The 19,875-nt window shown below is 48.1% G+C and overlaps 1 protein-coding gene across 15 annotated transcripts in view; it reads right to left on the bottom strand.

The window, feature by feature from the left end:
• The window catches only part of LOC110502295 (cortactin-binding protein 2), a 106,679-nt gene that overhangs the window by 41,173 nt on the left and 45,631 nt on the right, over positions 1-19,875 (bottom strand). For all 15 annotated transcript variants that reach the window (XM_036958647.1, XM_036958668.1, XM_036958657.1 and 12 more), the window contains exon 3: positions 1,106-1,333. In XM_036958647.1, the coding sequence (XP_036814542.1) occupies positions 1,106-1,333 (228 nt within the window). The remainder of the gene's footprint in view (positions 1-1,105; positions 1,334-19,875) is intronic.

Here is a 19,875-nt window from a genome sequence, read left to right as displayed (position 1 = left end):
ATGTGACAAATAAAATTTGATTTGATTTGATTTGATAACATCGAGCAAATGATTTCACCTGGCATAGAAAATGTGCTCTTTTGTCAGAACACTGTTGTTCAGAGGGGCCAACAACACAGATAACACAATAACTTCAAACTGAAGCAGGAAAGACAGCAAACTATCTGCACTTCGTTTCATTTGGCCTGTTTTCTATTGATATTTCTCTGTATATATCCATAAAATTATGCTGATTCATGATTTCGACTGGCTGAGAAAAGCTGCCTGCCTCTTTGTCTCATTCTGGCTCCTGATGCGTTCATTACTACGCGACAGCTGGAGATCGAATTTGAATATTGAAACAATATTGCAAATGTTGGAGATACAGAAAGCAACGTTTATACAACGTTATACTAATCTCTAAATGTTAGTCTAAAAGAAATGTGAGATAATATCAAGATGCTTTTTATAGTGAAGATTTGGTTTATAAAGTACCTGGCTGGGTTGATGAGACAGAGGATTGCGCAGTCAGATGGAACAGAGTAAATAGGCCTTTTAACCTCATAGATTTAGACACACACATTGTACAAATATGTTATATAACCTACAGAATCGTATATCCCAATGTTTTATGGGTACATAATCACGATAGGACAAAGGTTGATATCGCCCAACCCTAATATATACACCATCTCTCTTTTAGATGCATACATTATCTCTCATATCTCTCTTACGCGCACACGCACACACACACACACACACACACACACACACACACACACACACACACACACACACACACACACACACCACACACACGCGCGCACGCACACAGAACATGAGCCAAATGAGCCAAATCTCATTCACACACACACACACACACACAGAACATGAGCCAAATGAGCCAAATCACATTCACACACAAACTAGTAAACACACAAACAAATCAATGTGTAAAGTGCACGTAGGTGTGCACTTTAGTGTCTACATAATATACAGTTATGCAGTGTTAACTTTAAGTCGATATACTGTAAGTTAACGAGTTTGCTAGTCTGCAATCTCGGCAGGTCTGGATGTCATCATATCGTAACATCATATCATGATATTGTATCGTAGCATCGTATACCCTCTTCTGCCTGCTCTCGGCAGCAGCCAGCTGTGCTGACATCCTCTCCTGCATCTTCCTGCAGTGCGCCATGACTGCCTCCAGGACTGAGATGGGGCTGGAGCCAACTGGCCGGCGTTCTTTGTCCCCCCCGGGGACACAGTCAAAGTCCCTCTGCAGGGCCAGGAAGGGGTCCGTCAGACTGAAGTGGCCGTAACGCTCCTGGAGGAACACATCCTTACGCCGCGCCTACGGAGAGATAGAGGAAGACAGGATGTTACATTTGAAAAGAATCACATCAATCACTGACCAAGAGTGTTGGTCATGTTCATATACAGAGAGACAGAGAGCGAGAGACAGTGACAGAGAAAGAGAGAGACAAATGAGGGTTAAGTATAGATAACCATTTTATAAGAATCACATCAGTCTATGACTATTTGATTTATATAACCAATTGATTCTTAAAAGCAAAGTGCATTAGGTAGGTATTTGTTTGATGACTACTATATGAACTGATTGATTATCATTATCATGATATTGCCAATTATTTCAATGACTATTTCACTAGTAACGTGGAAAAACTCAGAAGTGAAATGATAACATGGTGAACCATCATATTTTTGTATAAAATATTGAATAATGAAAGAGGATTGCTGTTTTGAATTTGGTCAAGTTAGTGTGGGAGAGGTGGAAGAACTATTGTTATCCATCAACAATGATAAACCACCAGGTAGTGACAACCTTGATGGGAAACCATTGAGAATGGTAGCAGACTGCAATGACACCCCTATTTGCTATATCTTTAACCAAATAAATTAAAATAAAATAAACAGGTGTAGGTAGACCTTACAGTGAAATGCTTACTTACAAGCCCTTAACTAACAATGCCATTTTAAGAAAAATAGATCAGTAAAAAATAAGAAATAAAAGTAGCAAATAGTTAGAGCAGCAGTAAAATAACAATAGCGAGGCTATATACAGGGGGTACCGGTACCGAGTCAATGTGCGGGGTACAGGTTAGTCAAGGTAATATGTACACTACAGTTCAAAAGTTTGGGGTCACTTAGAAATGTCATTGTTTTTGAATTTTTTTGTCCATTAAAATAACATCAAATTGATCAGAAATACAGGTACCTTGTTAATTTTGTAAATGACTATTTTGTAAATGACTATTGTAGCTGGAAACAGCAGATTTTTTAATGGAATGTCTACGTACAGAGGCCCATTATCAGCAGCCATCACTCCTGTGTTCCAATGGCACGTTGTGTTAGCTAATCCAAGTGTATCATTTTAAAAGGCTAATTGATCATTAGAAGACCATTTTGCAATTATAGCAGCTTCATTAAATAGTACCCTCAAAACACCAGTCTCATCGTCAACAGTGAAGAGGCGACTCCGGGATGCTGGCCTTCTAGGCAGTGTTCCTCTGTCCAGTGTCTGTGTTCTTTTGTCCATCTTAATCTTTTATTTGTATTGGCCAGTCTGAGATATGGCTTTTTAATTGCAACTCTGTCTAGAAGGCCAGCATCCCGGAGTCACGGCTTCACTGTTGACATTGAGACTGGTGTTTTGCGGGAACTATTTAAAGAAGATGGCAGTTGAGGACTTGAGAGGTGTTTGTTTCTCAAACTAGACACTCTAATGTACTTGTCCTCTTGCTCCGTTGTGGACCAGGGCCTCCCATTCCTCTTCCTATTTTAGTTAGAGCCAGTTTGTGCTGTTCTGTGAAGGGAGTAATACACAGCGTTGTACGAGATCTTCAGTTTCTTGGCAATTTCTCGCATGGAATAGCCTTCATTTCTCAGAACAAGAATAGACTGATGAGTTTCAGAAGAAAGTTCTTTGTTTCTGGCCATTTTGAGCCTGTAATTGAACCCACAAATGCTGATGCTCCAGATACTCAACTAGTCTAAAGAAGGCCAGTTTTTTGCTTCCTTAATCACTTAATTACTCGGCCTTGTCTCAGGATGGTAAGTTGGTGGTTGAAGATATCCCTCTAGTGGTGTGCTGGCTGTGCTTTGGCAAAGTGGGTGGGGTTATATCCTTCCTATTTGGCCATGTCCGGGGGTATCTTCGGATGGGGCCACAGTGTCTCCTGATCCCTCCTGTCTCAGCCTCCAGTATTTATGCTGCAGTAGTTTATGTGTTGGGGGGCTAGGGTCAGTCTGTTATATCTGGAGTACTTCTCCTGTCTTATCCGGTGTCCTGTGTGAATTTAAGTATGCTCTCTCTAATTCTCTCTTTCTCTTTCTCTTTCTCTCTCTCGGAGGACCTGAGCCCTAGCACCATGCCTCAGGACTACCTGGCATGATGACTCCTTGCTGTCCCCAGTCCACCTGGCCGTGCTGCTGCTCCAGTTTCAACTGTTCTGCCTGTGGCTATGGAACCCTGAACTGTTCACCGGACGTGCTACCTGTCCCATACCTGCTGTTTTCAACTCTCTAGAGACAGCAGGAGCGGTAGAGATACTCTTAATGATCGGCTATGAAAAGCCAACTGACATTTACTCCTGAGGTGCTGACTTGCTGCACCCTCGACAACTTATGAACATTTGAACATCTTGGCCATGTTCTGTTATAATCTCCACCCGGCACAGCCAGAAGAGGACTGGCCACCCCTCATAGCCTGGTTCCTCTCTAGGTTTCTTTCTAGGTTTTGGCCTTTCTAGGGAGTTTTTCCTAGCCACCGTGCTTCTACACCTGCATTGCTTGCTGTTTGGGGTTTTAGGCTGGGTTTCTGTACAGCACTTTGAGATATCAGCTGATGTAAGAAGGGCTATATAAATACATTTGATTTGATTTTGATTTGATTTGAGAGAGAGTAAGAGGGAGAGAGAGAGTAAGAGGGAGAGAGAGGTGTGCACACTGCCCACAAAATTAGGTGTAAACTGACCTGCACTTCCTAACCTCCTGCCCAATGTATGACCATATTAGAGATACATATTTCCCTCAGATTACACAGTTCAACAAAGAATTTGAAAACAAATCCAATTTTGATAAACTCCCATATCTACTGGGTGAAATTCCACAGTGTGCAATCACAGCAGCAAGATGTGTGACCTGTTGCCACAAGAAAAGGGCAACCAGTGAAGAACAAACACCATTGTAAATACAACCCATATTTATGCTTATTTATTTTATCTTGTGTCCTTTAACCATTTGTACATTGTTAAAACACTGTATATATATATAATATGACATTTGTAATGTCTTTACTGTTTTGAAACCTCTGTATGTGTAATGTTTACTGTTAATTTTTGTTGTTTTTCACTTTATATATTCACTTTGTATGTTGTCTACCTCACTTGCTTTGGCAATGTTAACACATGTTTCCCATGCCAATAAAGCCCTTGAATTGAATTGAATTGAGAGAGTAAGAGGGAGAGAGAGAGTAAGAGGGAGAGAGAGAGGGTAAGAGGGAGGGAGAGAGAGAGTAAGAGGGAGGGAGGGAGAGTAAGAGGGAGGGAGGGAGAGTAAGAGGGAGAGAGAGAGAGTAAGAGGGAGAGAGAGAGAGTAAGAGGGAGAGAAAGTAAGAGGGAGAGAGAGAGCGTAAGAGGGAGAGAGGGAGAGTAAGAGGGAGAGAGAAAGAGAGGGAGAGTAAGAGGGAGAGAGAGAGTAAGAGGGAGAGAGAAGGGGGCAATGAGGTGGTTGACTCCCAGCCATCTGGTCCTCTACACTGGGCTTTCACAAATCTCCTCCCTGATCACAGAGGATCTACCACACACACACACACACACACACACACACACACACACACACACACACACACACACACACACACACACACACACACACACACACACACACACACACACACACACACACACACACACACCACACACACACTCCTTTATCCTCATCACATAAACCTCTGCTCATCTCTCCTATATCCCACACACACACCACCCACACTTATTCTCAATCTCAGCCCCATAACTGAAACCCTTCCAAACTCCAGACACACATACAGACCCACTCTGAATCTCATCGACTTCCCACCCTCAGGCTCAATGTAGGTTACACACGCTCACCTACCTCATTCTCAATGTAGGATATACACACCCACCTACCTCATTCTCAATGTAGGATACACACACCCATTTACCTCATTCTCATTGTAGGATACACACACCCACCTACCTCATTCTCAAAGTAGGTTACACACACCCACCTACCTCATTCTCAACGTAGGTTACACACACACACCCACCTACCTCATTCTCAAAGTAGGTTACACACACCCACCTACCTCATTCTCAAAGTAGGTTACACACACCCACCTACCTCATTCTCGATGTAGGTTACACACACCCACCTACCTCATTCTCAACGTAGGTTACACACACCCACCTACCCCATTCTCAATGTAGGTTACACACACCCACCTACCTCATTCTCAACGTAGGTTACACACACCCACCTACCTCATTCTCAACGTAGGTTACACACACCCACCTACCTCATTCTCAACGTAGGTTACACACCCCCACCTACCTCATTCTCAACGTAGGTTACACACACCCACCTACCTCATTCTCAAAGTAGGTTACACACACCCACCTACCTCATTCTCAACGTAGGTTACACACGCCCACCTACCTCTTTCTCAACGTAGGTTACACACACCCACCTACCTCATTCTCAAAGTAGGTTACACACACCCACCTACCTCATTCTCAACGTAGGTTACACACGCCCACCTACCTCATTCTCAACACAGGTTACACACACCCACCTACCTCATTCTCAATGTAGGTTACACACACCCACCTACCTCATTCACAATGTAGGTTACACACACCCACCTACCTCATTCTCAATGTAGGTTACACACACCCACCTACCTCATTCTCAACATAGGTTACACACACCCACCTACCTCATTCTCAACGTAGGTTACACACGCCCACCTACCTCATTCTCAACGCAGGTTACACACACCCACCTACCTCATTCTCAATGTAGGTTACACACACCCCCCTACCTCATTCACAATGTAGGTTACACACACCCACCTACCTCATTCTCAACGTAGGTTACACACACCCACCTACCTCATTCTCAACGTAGGTTACACACACCCACCTACCTCATTCTCAACGTAGGTTACACACACCCACCTACCTCATTCTCAACGCAGGTTACACACACCCACCTACCTCATTCTCAATGTAGGTTACACACACCCACCTACCTCATTCACAATGTAGGTTACACACACCCACCTACCTCATTCTCAACGTAGGTTACACACACCCACCTACCTCATTCTCAACGTAGGTTACACACACCCACCTACCTCATTCTCAACGTAGGTTACACACACCCACCTACCTCATTCTCAACGTAGGTTACACACACCCACTTACCCCATTCTCAACGTAGGTTACACACACCTCACCTACCTAAAACTCCCCAGTCCTTAACAATTGCAAGCATACCCTTAACATGATTCAGCCACCAGCATGTTTGACAATATGGAGAGTGGTACTCAGTGTTGGATTTGTTGTGTTGGATTTCCTCCAGACATAACACTTTGTATTCAGGACAAAAAGTGAATTGCTTTGCCACATTTTTTGCAGTATTACGTTAGTGCCTTGTTGCAAACAGGATGCAAGTTTTGGAATATTTATTTTTCTTCTGTACAGGCTTCCTTCTCGTCAATTAGGTTAGTATTGTAGAGTAACTTCAATGTTGTTGATCCATCCTCAGTTTTCTCCAATCACAACCATTAAACTCTGTAACTATTTTAAAGTCACCATTGGCCTCATGGTGAAATCCCTGAGCGGTTTCCTTCCACTCTGGCAACTGAGTTAGGAAGGAAGCCTGTATCTTTGTCATGACTGGGTGTCTTGATACACCATCCAAAGTGTAACTAATAGCTTCACCATGCTCTTAGGCAGTGGTTCCCAAACATTTTATAGTCCCGTACCCCTTCAAACATTCAACCTCCAGCTACATACCCCCTCTAGCACAAGGGTCAGCGCACTCTCAAATGTTGTTTTTTGTCATCATTGTAAGACTGCCACACAAACACTATACAATACATTTATTAAACATAAGAATGAGTGTGAGTTTTTGTCACAAGGCAGCTCGTGGGAAGTGACAAAGAGCTCTTTAAAGGACCAGGGCACAAATAATAATATAATAATAATCAATCACTTTGCTCTTTGTTTAACCATCTTACATATAAAACTTTATTTGTTCATTGAAAATTGTGAATTATTCACCACAGGTTAATGAGAAGGGTGTGCTTGAAAGGATGCACATAACTCTGCAATGTTGGGTTGTACTGGAGAGAGTCTGTCTTAAATCATTTTCCACACAGTCTGTGCTTGTATTTAGTTTTCATGCTAGTGAGGGCAGAGAATCCACTCTCTTAGGTGTCTCTGCTCTGACTATTAATCTGGTTAGTCCAAGGAAAATGTATGCAGGCATTTATTAGTTTTATAACAGGTATAAGATATGGATGGGCAGTCCTTACATGATTTTGATTCTACTTTACCAAACACAACACAGCTCTTAGGGCACGTTGCTAACTAGCAGAAACATGTGTTTACCTCAACAAACAAACAGCCTGTGGCTCCCTGTGAAGGAGATGGCATCTGTAACCAGCGTTTATCTCTGGTGGGGATATCCATCCAATAATATTTACACTGCAGAGGAGAGAACAAGGCGACCTCTGGGTATCCAGCACAGGCTACTACGCATTTCATGACCTGCAGATAACTTCACTAGAGGCAGACCCTTTCTACTGTTAATAAATGTTTAATAAGAGATTACTAAATGCTGTAGGTGTAGTTAGTAAATGGTTAATAAGGAAGTAATTAGTGCTTATCATACTCTTTCTTTGAGGAAGGGCAGAAAACAAGACATTTTCACACTAGAGTTTAGGGTCGGCCCTATTGTGGCAGTCAGGACGTAATGGGGAGCTGTCGATATCCTGGTGAGCTGGAAGAGGTCAAGGGTCACACACTAATACCCCTCTGTGGTGCCGTGAGAGGGTCATTATAGCATGATGAGAGGGACGGTGCAAAAACCAGGTCGATCCTCAGAGATCTCAGCTGTCAGTCTCTGAGTCCCTCAAGGCCTCGTTGATCCTATTGATGATGCACTAGAGGTAATTAATTAATAGCTAAAGCATTTTAGCAGGATGGCACCGACAGACATGGTCACCCTGTTTCAAGCTCCTAAGCAACTTCACAGTATTTTTTTTTGTTTTGTGTTATTTATTACATTATTTTCTCCGAAAGTATGTTTTATTTTTTCTGACAGCCAGAAATAACTTTTGGATATTAGATCGGCGGTCACTCATCAGAGATTTGAGCAGAAATTAGACTTCTCTGACCTGGATCATTTGTTTGAACATGCAGCTCTATTCATCCCTGGGGCTGCACCAAAATGCAGACGGAGGAGAAGAGGAAGAAGTGGGTCCCTAGTCAGACTCAAGCGGATGCATACCATCCACCGCTTCCAAGTATATTACTCGCTAACGTTCATTTCTTGGGCAATAAAGTAGGCGAGGATCTCCTTCCAGAGAGACATCAGGGACTGTACATTAATCAGTTTTATGGAATCACAGCTCTCTCAGGATATATTGTCCCTGTCCATTCAGCCAGCAGGGTTCCCCGTCCATCATGCAGACAGAAAAAAAGAACTCACTGGGAAAAAGAAAGGCATAAAGGTTTGTTTCATGATTAACAACTCATGGTGCGATTGTGGTAACATACAGGAACTCAAGTCCTTTTGTTCTCCTGATCTTGCCGACGGCTCTCAAGGAACTATACTGGACTATGTACATACTGGAAACTGAGGTGACATTTATTGTAGCTGGGGACTTTAATAAAGGAAATCACCTGTGCTACACACACATGACAGACTCTGGATCATTGCTACTCTCCCTTCCGGGATGGCTACAAGACCCTCCCCCAACCACTTTTTGGCAAATCACGCCTTCATTCTGCTCCTCCCGACCCATAGGCAGAAACTTAAGCAGAAAGCACCCGTGGTGAGGACTGTTCAATATTGGTCTGACCAATCAGAATCTATGCTTCAAGATTGTTTTGATCACGCAATGTTCTGGTTATGTGGGTTGCCTCTGAGAATAGTATCGACGTATACACTGACTTGGTGACTGGGTTCATCAGGAAGTGCATAGAGGATGATGTTCCCACTGTGACGATTACAACTTATCCAAACCAAAAACCGTGGATAGATGGCAAAATTCGTGCAAAACTACAAGCGCGAACCACTGCATTTAGCCATGGCAAGGTGACTGAGAACATCGATGTGTACAAACAGACTAGCGATGACCTCCGTAAGGCAATCAAAGAAGCAAAACGACAGTAAAGGTAAAAAGTGTAGTCACAGTTCAACGGCTGAGATATGAGATGCCAGCCACGCCGTGGACACTGAAGCCTCGCTCCTGGACGAGTTAAACACCTTCTTCTCCCACTTCGAGGAAAACAACATGGAGTAGCCGACGCAGGCCCTCACCGCTTACGAGGACTATGTGCTCTCGTTCTCCGTGGCCGACATGAGTAGGTCATATAAGAATGTTAATCATTGCTAGGCTACTGGCCCAGACGACATCCCGAGCCGCGTTCTCAGAGCATGTGCAGACAAGCTGTCTGGAGTTTTTAAGAACATATCCCAGTCTGTTGTCTGTCCCAGTCTGTTGTTCCCACTTGCTTCAAGATGTCCACTATTGTTCCTGTACCCAAGTATATTTATTTCCCCGTAGCACTCACTTCTGTCATCATGAAGTGCTTTGAGGGTGTAGTTAAGGACCATATCACCTCCACCTTACCCAACTCCCTAGACCCAGTACAATTTGCATACCGCCCTAACAGATTCATGGACGCCGATCGCAATTGCACTGCACACTGTCCTTTCTGACCTGGGCAAGAGAACTACTGTACCTATGTAAGAATGCTGTTCATCGACTACATCTCAGTCTTCAACACAAAACCGCCCTCCAAGCTCATCACTAAGCTCAGGGCCCTGGGTCTCCCTGTGCAACTGGGTCCTGGACTTCCTGACGGGCAGACCCCAAGTGGTGAAGGTAGGCAACAACACTTACGCCAAGCGATCCTCAACATGAGGGCCCCAGAGGGGTGCGTGCTCAGCCCCCTCCTGTACACCCTGTTCACCCATGACTTGGTAGCCACACACATTTCAAACTCAACCATTTAGTTTGCTGATGACAAAACAGTTTCTGATTACCTACAACGACGAGACAGCCTACAGGGAGTAGGTGAGAGGCCTGGCGGAGTGGTGCCAGGAAACGTCAACAAAAACGAAGGAGCTGATGGTGGACTACAGAAGACAGCAGAGAGAGCATGCCCCCATCGACTGGGCCGCAGTGGAAAGGTTTAAAAGCTTCTAGTGCACATCACTGAGGAATTGAAATGGCCCCTTCAAAGAAGGCGCAACAGTGCCTCTTCAACCTCAGGAGGCTGAAGAATATCGTCTTGGTCCCTAAAACCCTCACCAACTTCTACAGATGCCCCATTGAGAGCATCCTATCGGCTGTATCACCACCTGGTACGGGATTGCACCGCCCGCAACCGCAAGGGCTCTCCTACTACTAATAGAGTATTTCATATATCCAGAGTTTTATTCACCAGTAAGCCCAACACATCACCGGGGGCACACTGCCTGCCCTCCAGGGCATCTACAGCACCCGGTGTCACCAGAAAGCCAAGAAGATCTTTAAGGACCTCAGCCACCCAAACCACGGCCTATTCACCCCACTAACATCTAGAAGGCGGAGACATTACATGTGCACCAAAGCTGGGACCGAGAGGGATAAAATAGCTTCTATCGCCAGGCCATCAGACTGTTAAACAGTCACTACCCAGTACCCTGAACTTTAGTCACTGTTACTAGCCGGCTACCACCCGGTACATGCACCTTAGAGACTGTTATTAGCCGGCTACCACCCGGTACATGCACCTTAGAGACTGTTATTAGCCGGCTACCACCCGGTACATGCACCTTAGAGACTGTTACTAGCCGGCTACTACCCGGTACATGCACCTTAAAGACTGTTACTAGCCGGCTACCACCCGGTACATGCACTTTAAAGACTGTTACTAGCCGGCTACCACCCGGTACCTTAGAGACTGTTATTAGCCGGCTACCACCCGGTACATGCACCTTAAAGACTGTTACTAGCCGGCTACCACCCGGTACATGCACCTTAAAGACTGTTACTAGCCGGCTACCACCCGGTACATGCACCTTAAAGACTGTTACTGGCCGGCTACCACCCGGTACATGCACCTTAAAGACTGTTACTAATTGGCTACCACCCGGTACATGCACCTTAAAGACTGTTACTAGCCGGCTACCACCCGGTACATGCACTTTAGAGACTGTTACTAGCCGGCTACCACCCGGTACATGCACCTTAGAGACGGTTACTAGCCGGCTACCACCCGGTACATGCACCTTAGAGACTGTTACTAGGAGGAGAGAGGGGAGGAGAGGAAGAGAGAGGCGGAGGAGAGGGAGAGACAGAGGGGGAGAAAGAGGAGGAGGATAGGGAGAGAGAGGGGAGAGGGAGAGAGAGGAGGAGGAGAGGGAGAGAGAAGGAGGAGAGAGGGAGAGAGGGGAGGAGAGGGAGAGACAGAAAGGGAGAGAGAGGAGGAGGAGAGGGAGAGAGAGAGGAGGAGAGAGAGGGGAGGAGAGTGAGAGAGAGGAGAGGGAGAGAGGAGGAGAGGGAGAGAGAGAGGAGGAGAGGGAGAGAGAGAGAGAGAAGAGGAGAGGGAGAGAGATGACAAAATGGACAGATGAATCAGAGTGAGAAAAAGAGAGAGGGAGTATGAGAAAAATGGGTAGAAAGAGAGAGAGAGGAGAGAGAGAGGAGGAGAGGGGGAGAGAGAAGAGGAGAGGAGGAGAGAGAGAGGAGGAAAGGGAGAGAGAGAGGATGAGAGAGAGGGGAGGAAAGGGGAGATAAGGGAGGAGAGGGAGAGAGAGGGGAGAGAGAGGGGAGGAAAGGGAGAGAGAGGAGGAGAAAGAGGAGAGGAGAGGGAGAGAGGAGAGGAGAGTGAGAGAGAGGGGAGGAGAGTGAGAGAGAGGAGGGGGAGAGAGAGAGGAGAGGGAGAGAGAGGCGGAGGAGAGTGAGAGACAGAGGGGGAGAAAGAGGAGGAGGAGAGGGAGAGAGAGAGGATGAGAGAGAGGGGAGGAAAGGGGGAGATAAGGGAGGAGAGGGAGAGAGAGGGGAGGAGAGAGGAGAGGAGAGGGAGAGAGGAGAGGAGAGTGAGAGAGAGGGGAGGAGAGGGAGAGAGAGGAGGGGGAAAGAGAGAGGAGAGGGAGAGAGAGGCGGAGGAGAGTGAGAGACAGAGGGGGAGAAAGAGGAGGAGGAGAGGGAGAGAGAGGGGAGAGGGAGAGAGAGGAGGAGAGGGAGAGAGAAGGAGGAGAGAGGGAGAGAGGGGAGGAGAGGGAGAGAGAGGAGGAGGAGAGGGAGAGACAGAGAGGGAGAGAGAGGAGGATGAGAGGGAGAGAGAGAGGAGGAGAGGGAGAGAGAGAGAGGAGGAAAGAGAGAGAGAGGGGAGGAGAGGGAGAGAGAGAGGATGAGAGAGAGGGGAGGAAATGGGGAGAGAAGGGAGGAGAGGGAGAGAGAGGGGAGGAGAGAAAGGGGAGGAGAGGGAGAGAGAGGAGGAGAGAGAGGAGAGGAGAGGGAGAGAGGAGAGGAGAGTGAGAGAGAGGGGAGGAGAGGGAGAGAGAGGAGGGGGAGAGAGAGAGGGGAGGAGAGGGAGAGAGATGACTAAATGGAAAGTAGAGCAGGACAGATGAATCAGAGTGAGAAAAAGAGAGAGGGAGTATGAGAAAAAGGGGTAGAAAGAGAGAGAAGGAGAGAGAGAAAGATGACTTGGAATGAGTATGAGAACAAAACAGAGAGAGTGGCAGTGAAATAAGGTAAAGGGTGAGATAAAATAAATAGAGAGAAACAGAGAGAGAGCGAGAGAGAAATGAAATAGAGAGAGTCGTTAGCGGTAAGTAACAGAGAGAGAAATCAATCAAAGCTGGTCTGAAGAAAAATGATCATTGTGTAATCATGACCATCTGAAATGTACATCAGAGGCAGAGTGTCTTCATGCATACATCAATATCCCTAACAGCTACAGCAACAACATTACATACTTATATAAGTACACCGGGAAAAGACCAGCTAAATCTAGAAGGCTTGCTTCTACACCTGCATTGCTTGCTGTTTGGGGTTTTAGGCTGGGTTTCTGTACAGCACTTTGAGATATCAGCTGATGTACAAAGGGCTATATAAATTCATTTGATTTGATTTGTTTTGATTTGATTTAAATGTACATCTTATTTTTTCCTCTACAATCCATAATATAAAATGATTTCACACTGAAATGAAAGGAAATGTAAGGAAGGCCCTTAGAGATATTGAGAATCATTCGTATGGGTTATAGCATCAATGGCGCTGTCCATGCTGTCACAGAAGCTATAATGGCACAGATACACAGATGAGTCCTCTATCTATCTCTATGGAATCGGATGCAGCAGGGGACAATTTGATTGGCTGAGTCGAAAGGTCAGCCATGAGAGAGGCTTTTGTTGACTTGTGTGTGTGTGTGTGTGGTGTGTGTGTGTGTGTGTGTGTGTGTGTGTGTGTGTGTGTGTGTGTGTGTGTGTGTGTGTGTGTGTGTGTGTGTGTGTGTGTGTGTGTGTGTGTGTGTGTGGCATGTGTGTGTGTGAGGACCATTTAAACTAGACACACACAGCGAGCTCTTTGTGGTATTTAAAGACTTGTGCCTTTTCTCTCTCCTCTCGTCACACACTAGCTTGTTCTTAGCAGGAACCAGGGGAAATGCTTTTGGGTAATTAACAAAAAAGCTAAAGATCATGTCTGTATGCAAGAGTTTCTGCCTCAAGCTGCCTATCTGAAGATTCTGCCTTCTGATATTCACATGCACACACACATGATTGGCATGCCTGCTTTTCCCTGGTTCCATTCACTAAAACCCCTCATTTGTGTTTCTAGGTCAGCTTAGTGACTACAAACAGAATATATTATGACTGGGGATCAAGTCATAATATGATAGGCTGTCTATGATCCTGTGTGAATGCCCATTGGAGGGATTTGTTGGGCACATTTTTGTTCTCAAGAGATTTACTGGGATACTGGACTTTGTGTGTGTGTGTTTGTGTGTTTGTGTGTGCATGTGTGTGTGTGCGTGTGTGTGTGTGTGTGTGTGTGTGTGTGTGTGTGTGTGTGTGTGTTTTGTGTGTGGGGGTAGGGGTAGGGGTTCCCTAGGGCAGTATGTATCCTGGGGGAGCTAGGGAAAAATCCCCCAAATCTCTCTCCCATCTGTCACACACACACACACACACACACACACACACACACACACACACACACACACACACACACACACACACACACACACACACACACACACACACACACAAACTCCTTTATCCTCATCACATAAAACTCTGCTCATCTCTTCTATATCCCTGTGATGGCCAACGGGCCAAGATAGGGCAAATGTCAACATCTATGGGCCATAAAACACAACTTAATACCACTTGTGGCTGTTGCAGGTCTGTAACAGATTCACAGCTACAGGGCTTCAGACACAAAGGTCAACAGACACAATATGACCCTAAAAACATGTCCACAACCAACCTAATCATGACTTAATAAAAACACTTACCTTATTCTGCTCTGAGCCATCAAAAAGTGCCCTACCACTAATCCAACTGTACCTGCCTCAATGACAAAGGCTTTCAACCATTTTTCTTACAGTCCTTTCCTTTTTAACCCATGGGGGTAGTAAACAAGTGTACACTTCGGTAAGAAGGTTTGAGAATCAGACTGCAGCCCAAATGTCATGTACCACCAACAATATAGAGATCTGTATATATACACCATACATTCTATATTCATAGCTACCGGTATGCTATCCCTCAACCCCCCCGATGGAAAGCAGAGGATGGAGGGAGAAAGAGAGAGGGGTGAGTCATCATGGGCGTCTCTTTCTATCCCTCCTCTTCTAGATGGGGTGGATTAGCTTACCCTTCGACTGTGCAGCAATGCCTCGTGGGAAAAACAAATATGAAAAGACTTGCGCTTCCTGAAATGCACACCGATGCTGGTGATTGGTTGAGCAATGAGAAGGGAGGTAAATAGAGGGGGCACGTCACAGTCTGTGCTCTACTTACAAGAGAGAGATCAGTCATCAACAAGCTGCTCTTCTTTGCCGACACCTGGCGGCACACCTACCTCACGGCACTCACACCGACGTCACGGCACTCACACCGACCTCACGGCACTCACACCGACGTCACGACACTCACACCGACGTCACGGCACTCACACCGACGTCACGGCACACCGCCTGCCGGCACACTGACCTCACGGCACTTACACTGACCTCACGGCACACCGACCTCACAGCACTCACACCGACATCACGGCACTCACACCGACATCACGGCACTCACACCGACCTCACGGCACTCACACCGACCTCACGGCACTCACATCGACCTCACGGCACACCACCTCACAGCACACCACCTGACGGCACACCGCCTGACGGCACACCGCCTAACGGCACACCGCCTGCCGGCACACCGACCTCACGGCACACCGCCTGCCGGCACACCGACCTCACGGCACACCACCTGCCGGCACACCGACCTCACGGCCCACCGCCTGCCGGCACACCGACCTCACGACACACCACCTGCCGGCACACTGACCTCACGGCCCACAACCTGCCGGCACACCGACCTCACGGCCCACCGCCTGCCGGCACACCGCCTGCCGGCACACCGACCTCACGGCACACCACCTGCCGGCACACCGATCTCACGGCACACCACCTGCCGGCACACCGACCTCACGGCCCACCGCCTGCCGGCACACCGACCTCGCGGCACACCACCTGCCGGAACACCAACCTGACGGCACACCGCCTGCCGGAACACCGACCTCACGGCACACCACCTGCCGGAACACCAACCTGACGGCACACCGACCTCGCGGCACACCGACCTCGCGGCACACCGACCTTGCGGCACAGCGACTTCACGGCACACCACCTGCCGGAACACCAACCTGACGGCACACCAGCCTGACGGCACACCAACCTGACGGCACACCAGCCTGACGGCACACCAGCCTGACGGCACACCACCTGCCGGAACACCAACCTGACGGCACACCAGCCTGACGGCACACCGACCTCGCGGCACTCCGACCTCGCGGCACACCGACTTCACGGCACACCACCTGCCGGAACACCAACCTGACGGCACACCAGCCTGACGGCACACCAACCTGACGGCACACCAGCCTGACGGCACACCAGCCTGACGGCACACCACCTGCCGGAACACCAACCTGACGGCACACCAGCCTGACGGCACACCGACCTCGCGGCACACCGACCTCGCGGCACACCGACCTCGCGGCACAGCGACTTCACGGCACACCGACCTCGCGGCACAGCGACCTCACGGCACACCGACCTCGCGGCACACCGCCTCTCCCCTATTTAACTTAGATAGTTTGTGTATGTATTGACATGTAGGCTCTGTGTGCCTTTTTAAAAATAAAACAGTTTATTGATGTATTTCTGTCCTATTCTTGTCAACTAATGTTCTGGACTATGTCAGGTTGCATGTCCTGTGTGGACACCAGGAAGAGTAGCTACTGCTTTTGCAACAGCTAATGGGGATCCTAATAAAATACCCCAAATTCCCCAAACTAGAAACAGAATATGGAAATAATTTGAAGATCTGATTAAGGTAAAGACACACGCATCCAAATGTATACACACGCACACACCAGTTGGGTTGCTTACTGGAACACCGAAACAGATCTGCCTTGGTAGCCTTGTGGTGATAGCGTTGGGACAGTAAACAAACGTTTCCTTGTTTGAATCCCCGAGCCAGCAAGGTGGAAATATCTGCTGTTCTGCCCTTGAGCAAGGCAGTTTTCCCCCACAACACCTGCTCCCCGAGTGCTGATGACGTGGATTAAGGACAGCTCCCTGCACCTCTCTGATTCAGGGGGGTTGGGTTAAATGCAAAACTGACTAGATATCCCCCTTCACATTTGAGGGAAAGAGAGAGAAGGGAGAAGAGAGAGAGAGAGAAGGCGAGAGAGAAAGAGGGAGAAGGGAGAAGAGAGAGAGAGAGAGAGAGAGAGAGAAGGTGAGAGAGAAAGAGGGAGAAGGGAGAAGAGAGAGAGAGAGAACACGTGGCTAAGAAAGGCAGTCATGCGGGATTTCACTTTGCTGAAGGGATCAACAAACACTTGAGCATTTACCAGAGAGAGGAGAGTGAGAGAGAGAGAAGGAGAGAGAGATGGGGGCGCGTGAGAGAGAAAGAGAGAGAGGGAGAGTGAGAAAGAGAGAGAGAGAGACAGGGAGAGAGAGAGAGAGAGAGAGAGAGAGAGGGGAGAGGGGAGAGAAAGAGAGGGAGGGAAAGAGAGAGAGAAATTAGGTGAGGGAGAGTAAGAGAGAGGGGAGAGTGAGAAAGAGAGAGAGAGAGGGAGAGAGAGTGAGAGAGAGGGAGCGAGAGTGAGAGAGAGAGAGAGGGGGGGAGAGCGAGAGGTGGAGAGAGCGAGAGGGGGAGAAAGGAGGAAAGAGAGAGGGAGAGAGAGCGAGCGAGAGGGAAGAGAGAGAGGAAGATAGAGAGAGAGGAAGAGAACGAGAGAGAAAGCGAGAGGGAGAGAGGGAGAGAGCGAGAGAGAGAGAGCGAGAGAGAGCGAGAGAGAGAGAGCGAGAGAGAGAGAGAGAGAGAGAGAGAGAACAGGAAAGTTAGTTTTGTTTGAGGAGTGACTCAGGGGTCAGTAAATGGAAACACCAAGATATAAAGCTGATTTAAAAGACTTTCACACATGGGTAGACAAGTAGAATCAGTTGATGTTTTAACTGTTGCGCAATAGAGTTGAATACAGTAACAGTAACAGCAGCGTTGGATTGGATCAGGTCTTTCAACAACACAGTTATTATGTATGAGCACATCCTCCTTGCATGTACGACAGGACTAAAACATCAAAGCTGTAGCAGTGCATGTTACAATTACATCTGCAGGTAGCCCTAGAGAAAAAAAAGCAATTTGTTTTGTACGCTGTTTAAAGCTACAAAGCGAGTGGCCGGTCTATCCATTGTCTGTCTGTGTATTCATACTGTATTCAGCTGCTGGATCACAGATATTCTAGTACCCCGTATGTTATTATCATCTGGGGAAATGCTACAGGGCATTATTACCAACAGGCTTTTAGCAACACTCTCCATCCCCCCCTCTTTCTCCATCCCCCTCTCTCTCTCCGTCTCTCTCTCTCTCTCTCTCCATCCCCCTCTCTCTACCCATCCACCTCTCTCTCTCCATCCCCCTCTCTCACTCCGTCTCTCTCTCTCTCTCTCTCCATCCCCCTCTCTCTCTCCATCCCCCTCTCTCACTCCGTCTCTCTCTCTCTCTCTCCATCCCCCTCTCTCTCCATCCCCCTCTCTCACTCCGTCTCTCTCTCTCTCTCTCCATCCCCCTCTCTCTCTCCATCCCCCTCTCTCACTCCGTCTCTCTCTCTCTCCCTCCATCCCCCTCTCTCTCTCCGTCCCCCTCTCTCACTACGTCTCTCTCTCCATCCCCCTCTCTCTCTCCATCCCCCTCTCTTACTCCGTCTCTCTCTCAATCCCCCTCTCTCTCTCCATCCCCCTCTCTCTCTCCATCCCCCTCTCTCACTCCGTCTCTCTCTCTCTCTCTCCATCCCCCTCTCTCACTCCGTCTCTCTCTCTCCCCATCCCCCTCTCTCTCTCCATCCCCCTCTCTCTCTCCATCCCCCTCTCTCACTCCGTCTCTCTCTCTCTCTCTCTCTCCATCCCCCTCTCTCTCTCCGTCTCTCTCTCCATCACCCTCTCTCACTCCATCTCTCTCTCTCTCTCTCTTTCTCTCTCCATCCCCCTCTCTCTCTCCGTCTCGCCATCCCCCTCTCTCACTCCGTCTCTCTCTCTCTCCATCCCCCCTCTCTCTCCCTCTCTCCATCCCCCTCTCTCACTCCGTCTCTCTCTCTCTCTCCATCCCCCTCTCTCTCTCCGTCTCTCCATCCCCCTCTCTCACTCCGTCTCTCTCTCTCTCCATCCCCCCTCTCTCTCCGTCTCTCCATCCCCCTCTCTCACTCCGTCTCTCTCTCTCTCCATCCCCCTCTTTCTCTCCCTCTCGCCATCCCCCTCTCTCACTCCGTCTCTCTCCCTCTCTCCATCTCTCTCTCTCCCTCTCTCTCTCTCCCTCTCTCCACCCCCCTCTCTCAGTCCATCTCTCTCCCTCTCTCCATCCCCCTCTCTCAGTCCGTCTCGCTCCCTCTCTCAGTCCATCTCTCTCCCTCTCTCCAGCCCCCTCTCTCTCAGTCCGGCTCTCTCCCTCTCTCCATCCCCCTCTCTCAGTCCGTCTCTCTCCCTCTCTCAGTCCGTCTCTCTCCCTCTCTCCATCCCCCTCTCTCTCTCAGTCCGTCTCTCTCCCTCTCTCCATCCCCCTCTCTCAGTCCGTCTCTCTCCCTCTCTCCATCCCCCTCTCGCTCTCAGTCCGTCTCTCTCCCTCTCTCCATCCCCCTCTCTCTCTCAGTCCGTCTCTCTCCCTCTCTCCATCCCACCCTCTCTCAGTCCGTCTCTCTCCCTCTCTCCATCCCCCTCTCTCACTCCGTCTCTCTCTCCCTCTCTCCATCCCCCTCTCTCTCTCCATCTCTCTCTCTCCCTCTCTCCATCCCCCTCTCTCCGTCTCTCTCTCTCCCTCTCTCCATCCCCCTCTCTC

The sequence above is a fragment of the Oncorhynchus mykiss genome, chromosome 2 (genome assembly GCF_013265735.2).
Source record: "Oncorhynchus mykiss isolate Arlee chromosome 2, USDA_OmykA_1.1, whole genome shotgun sequence".
NCBI lineage: Eukaryota > Metazoa > Chordata > Actinopteri > Salmoniformes > Salmonidae > Oncorhynchus > Oncorhynchus mykiss.
Note: the sequence above shows the minus strand (reverse complement) of the source record. Positions and strands in the feature narration are given on the sequence as shown.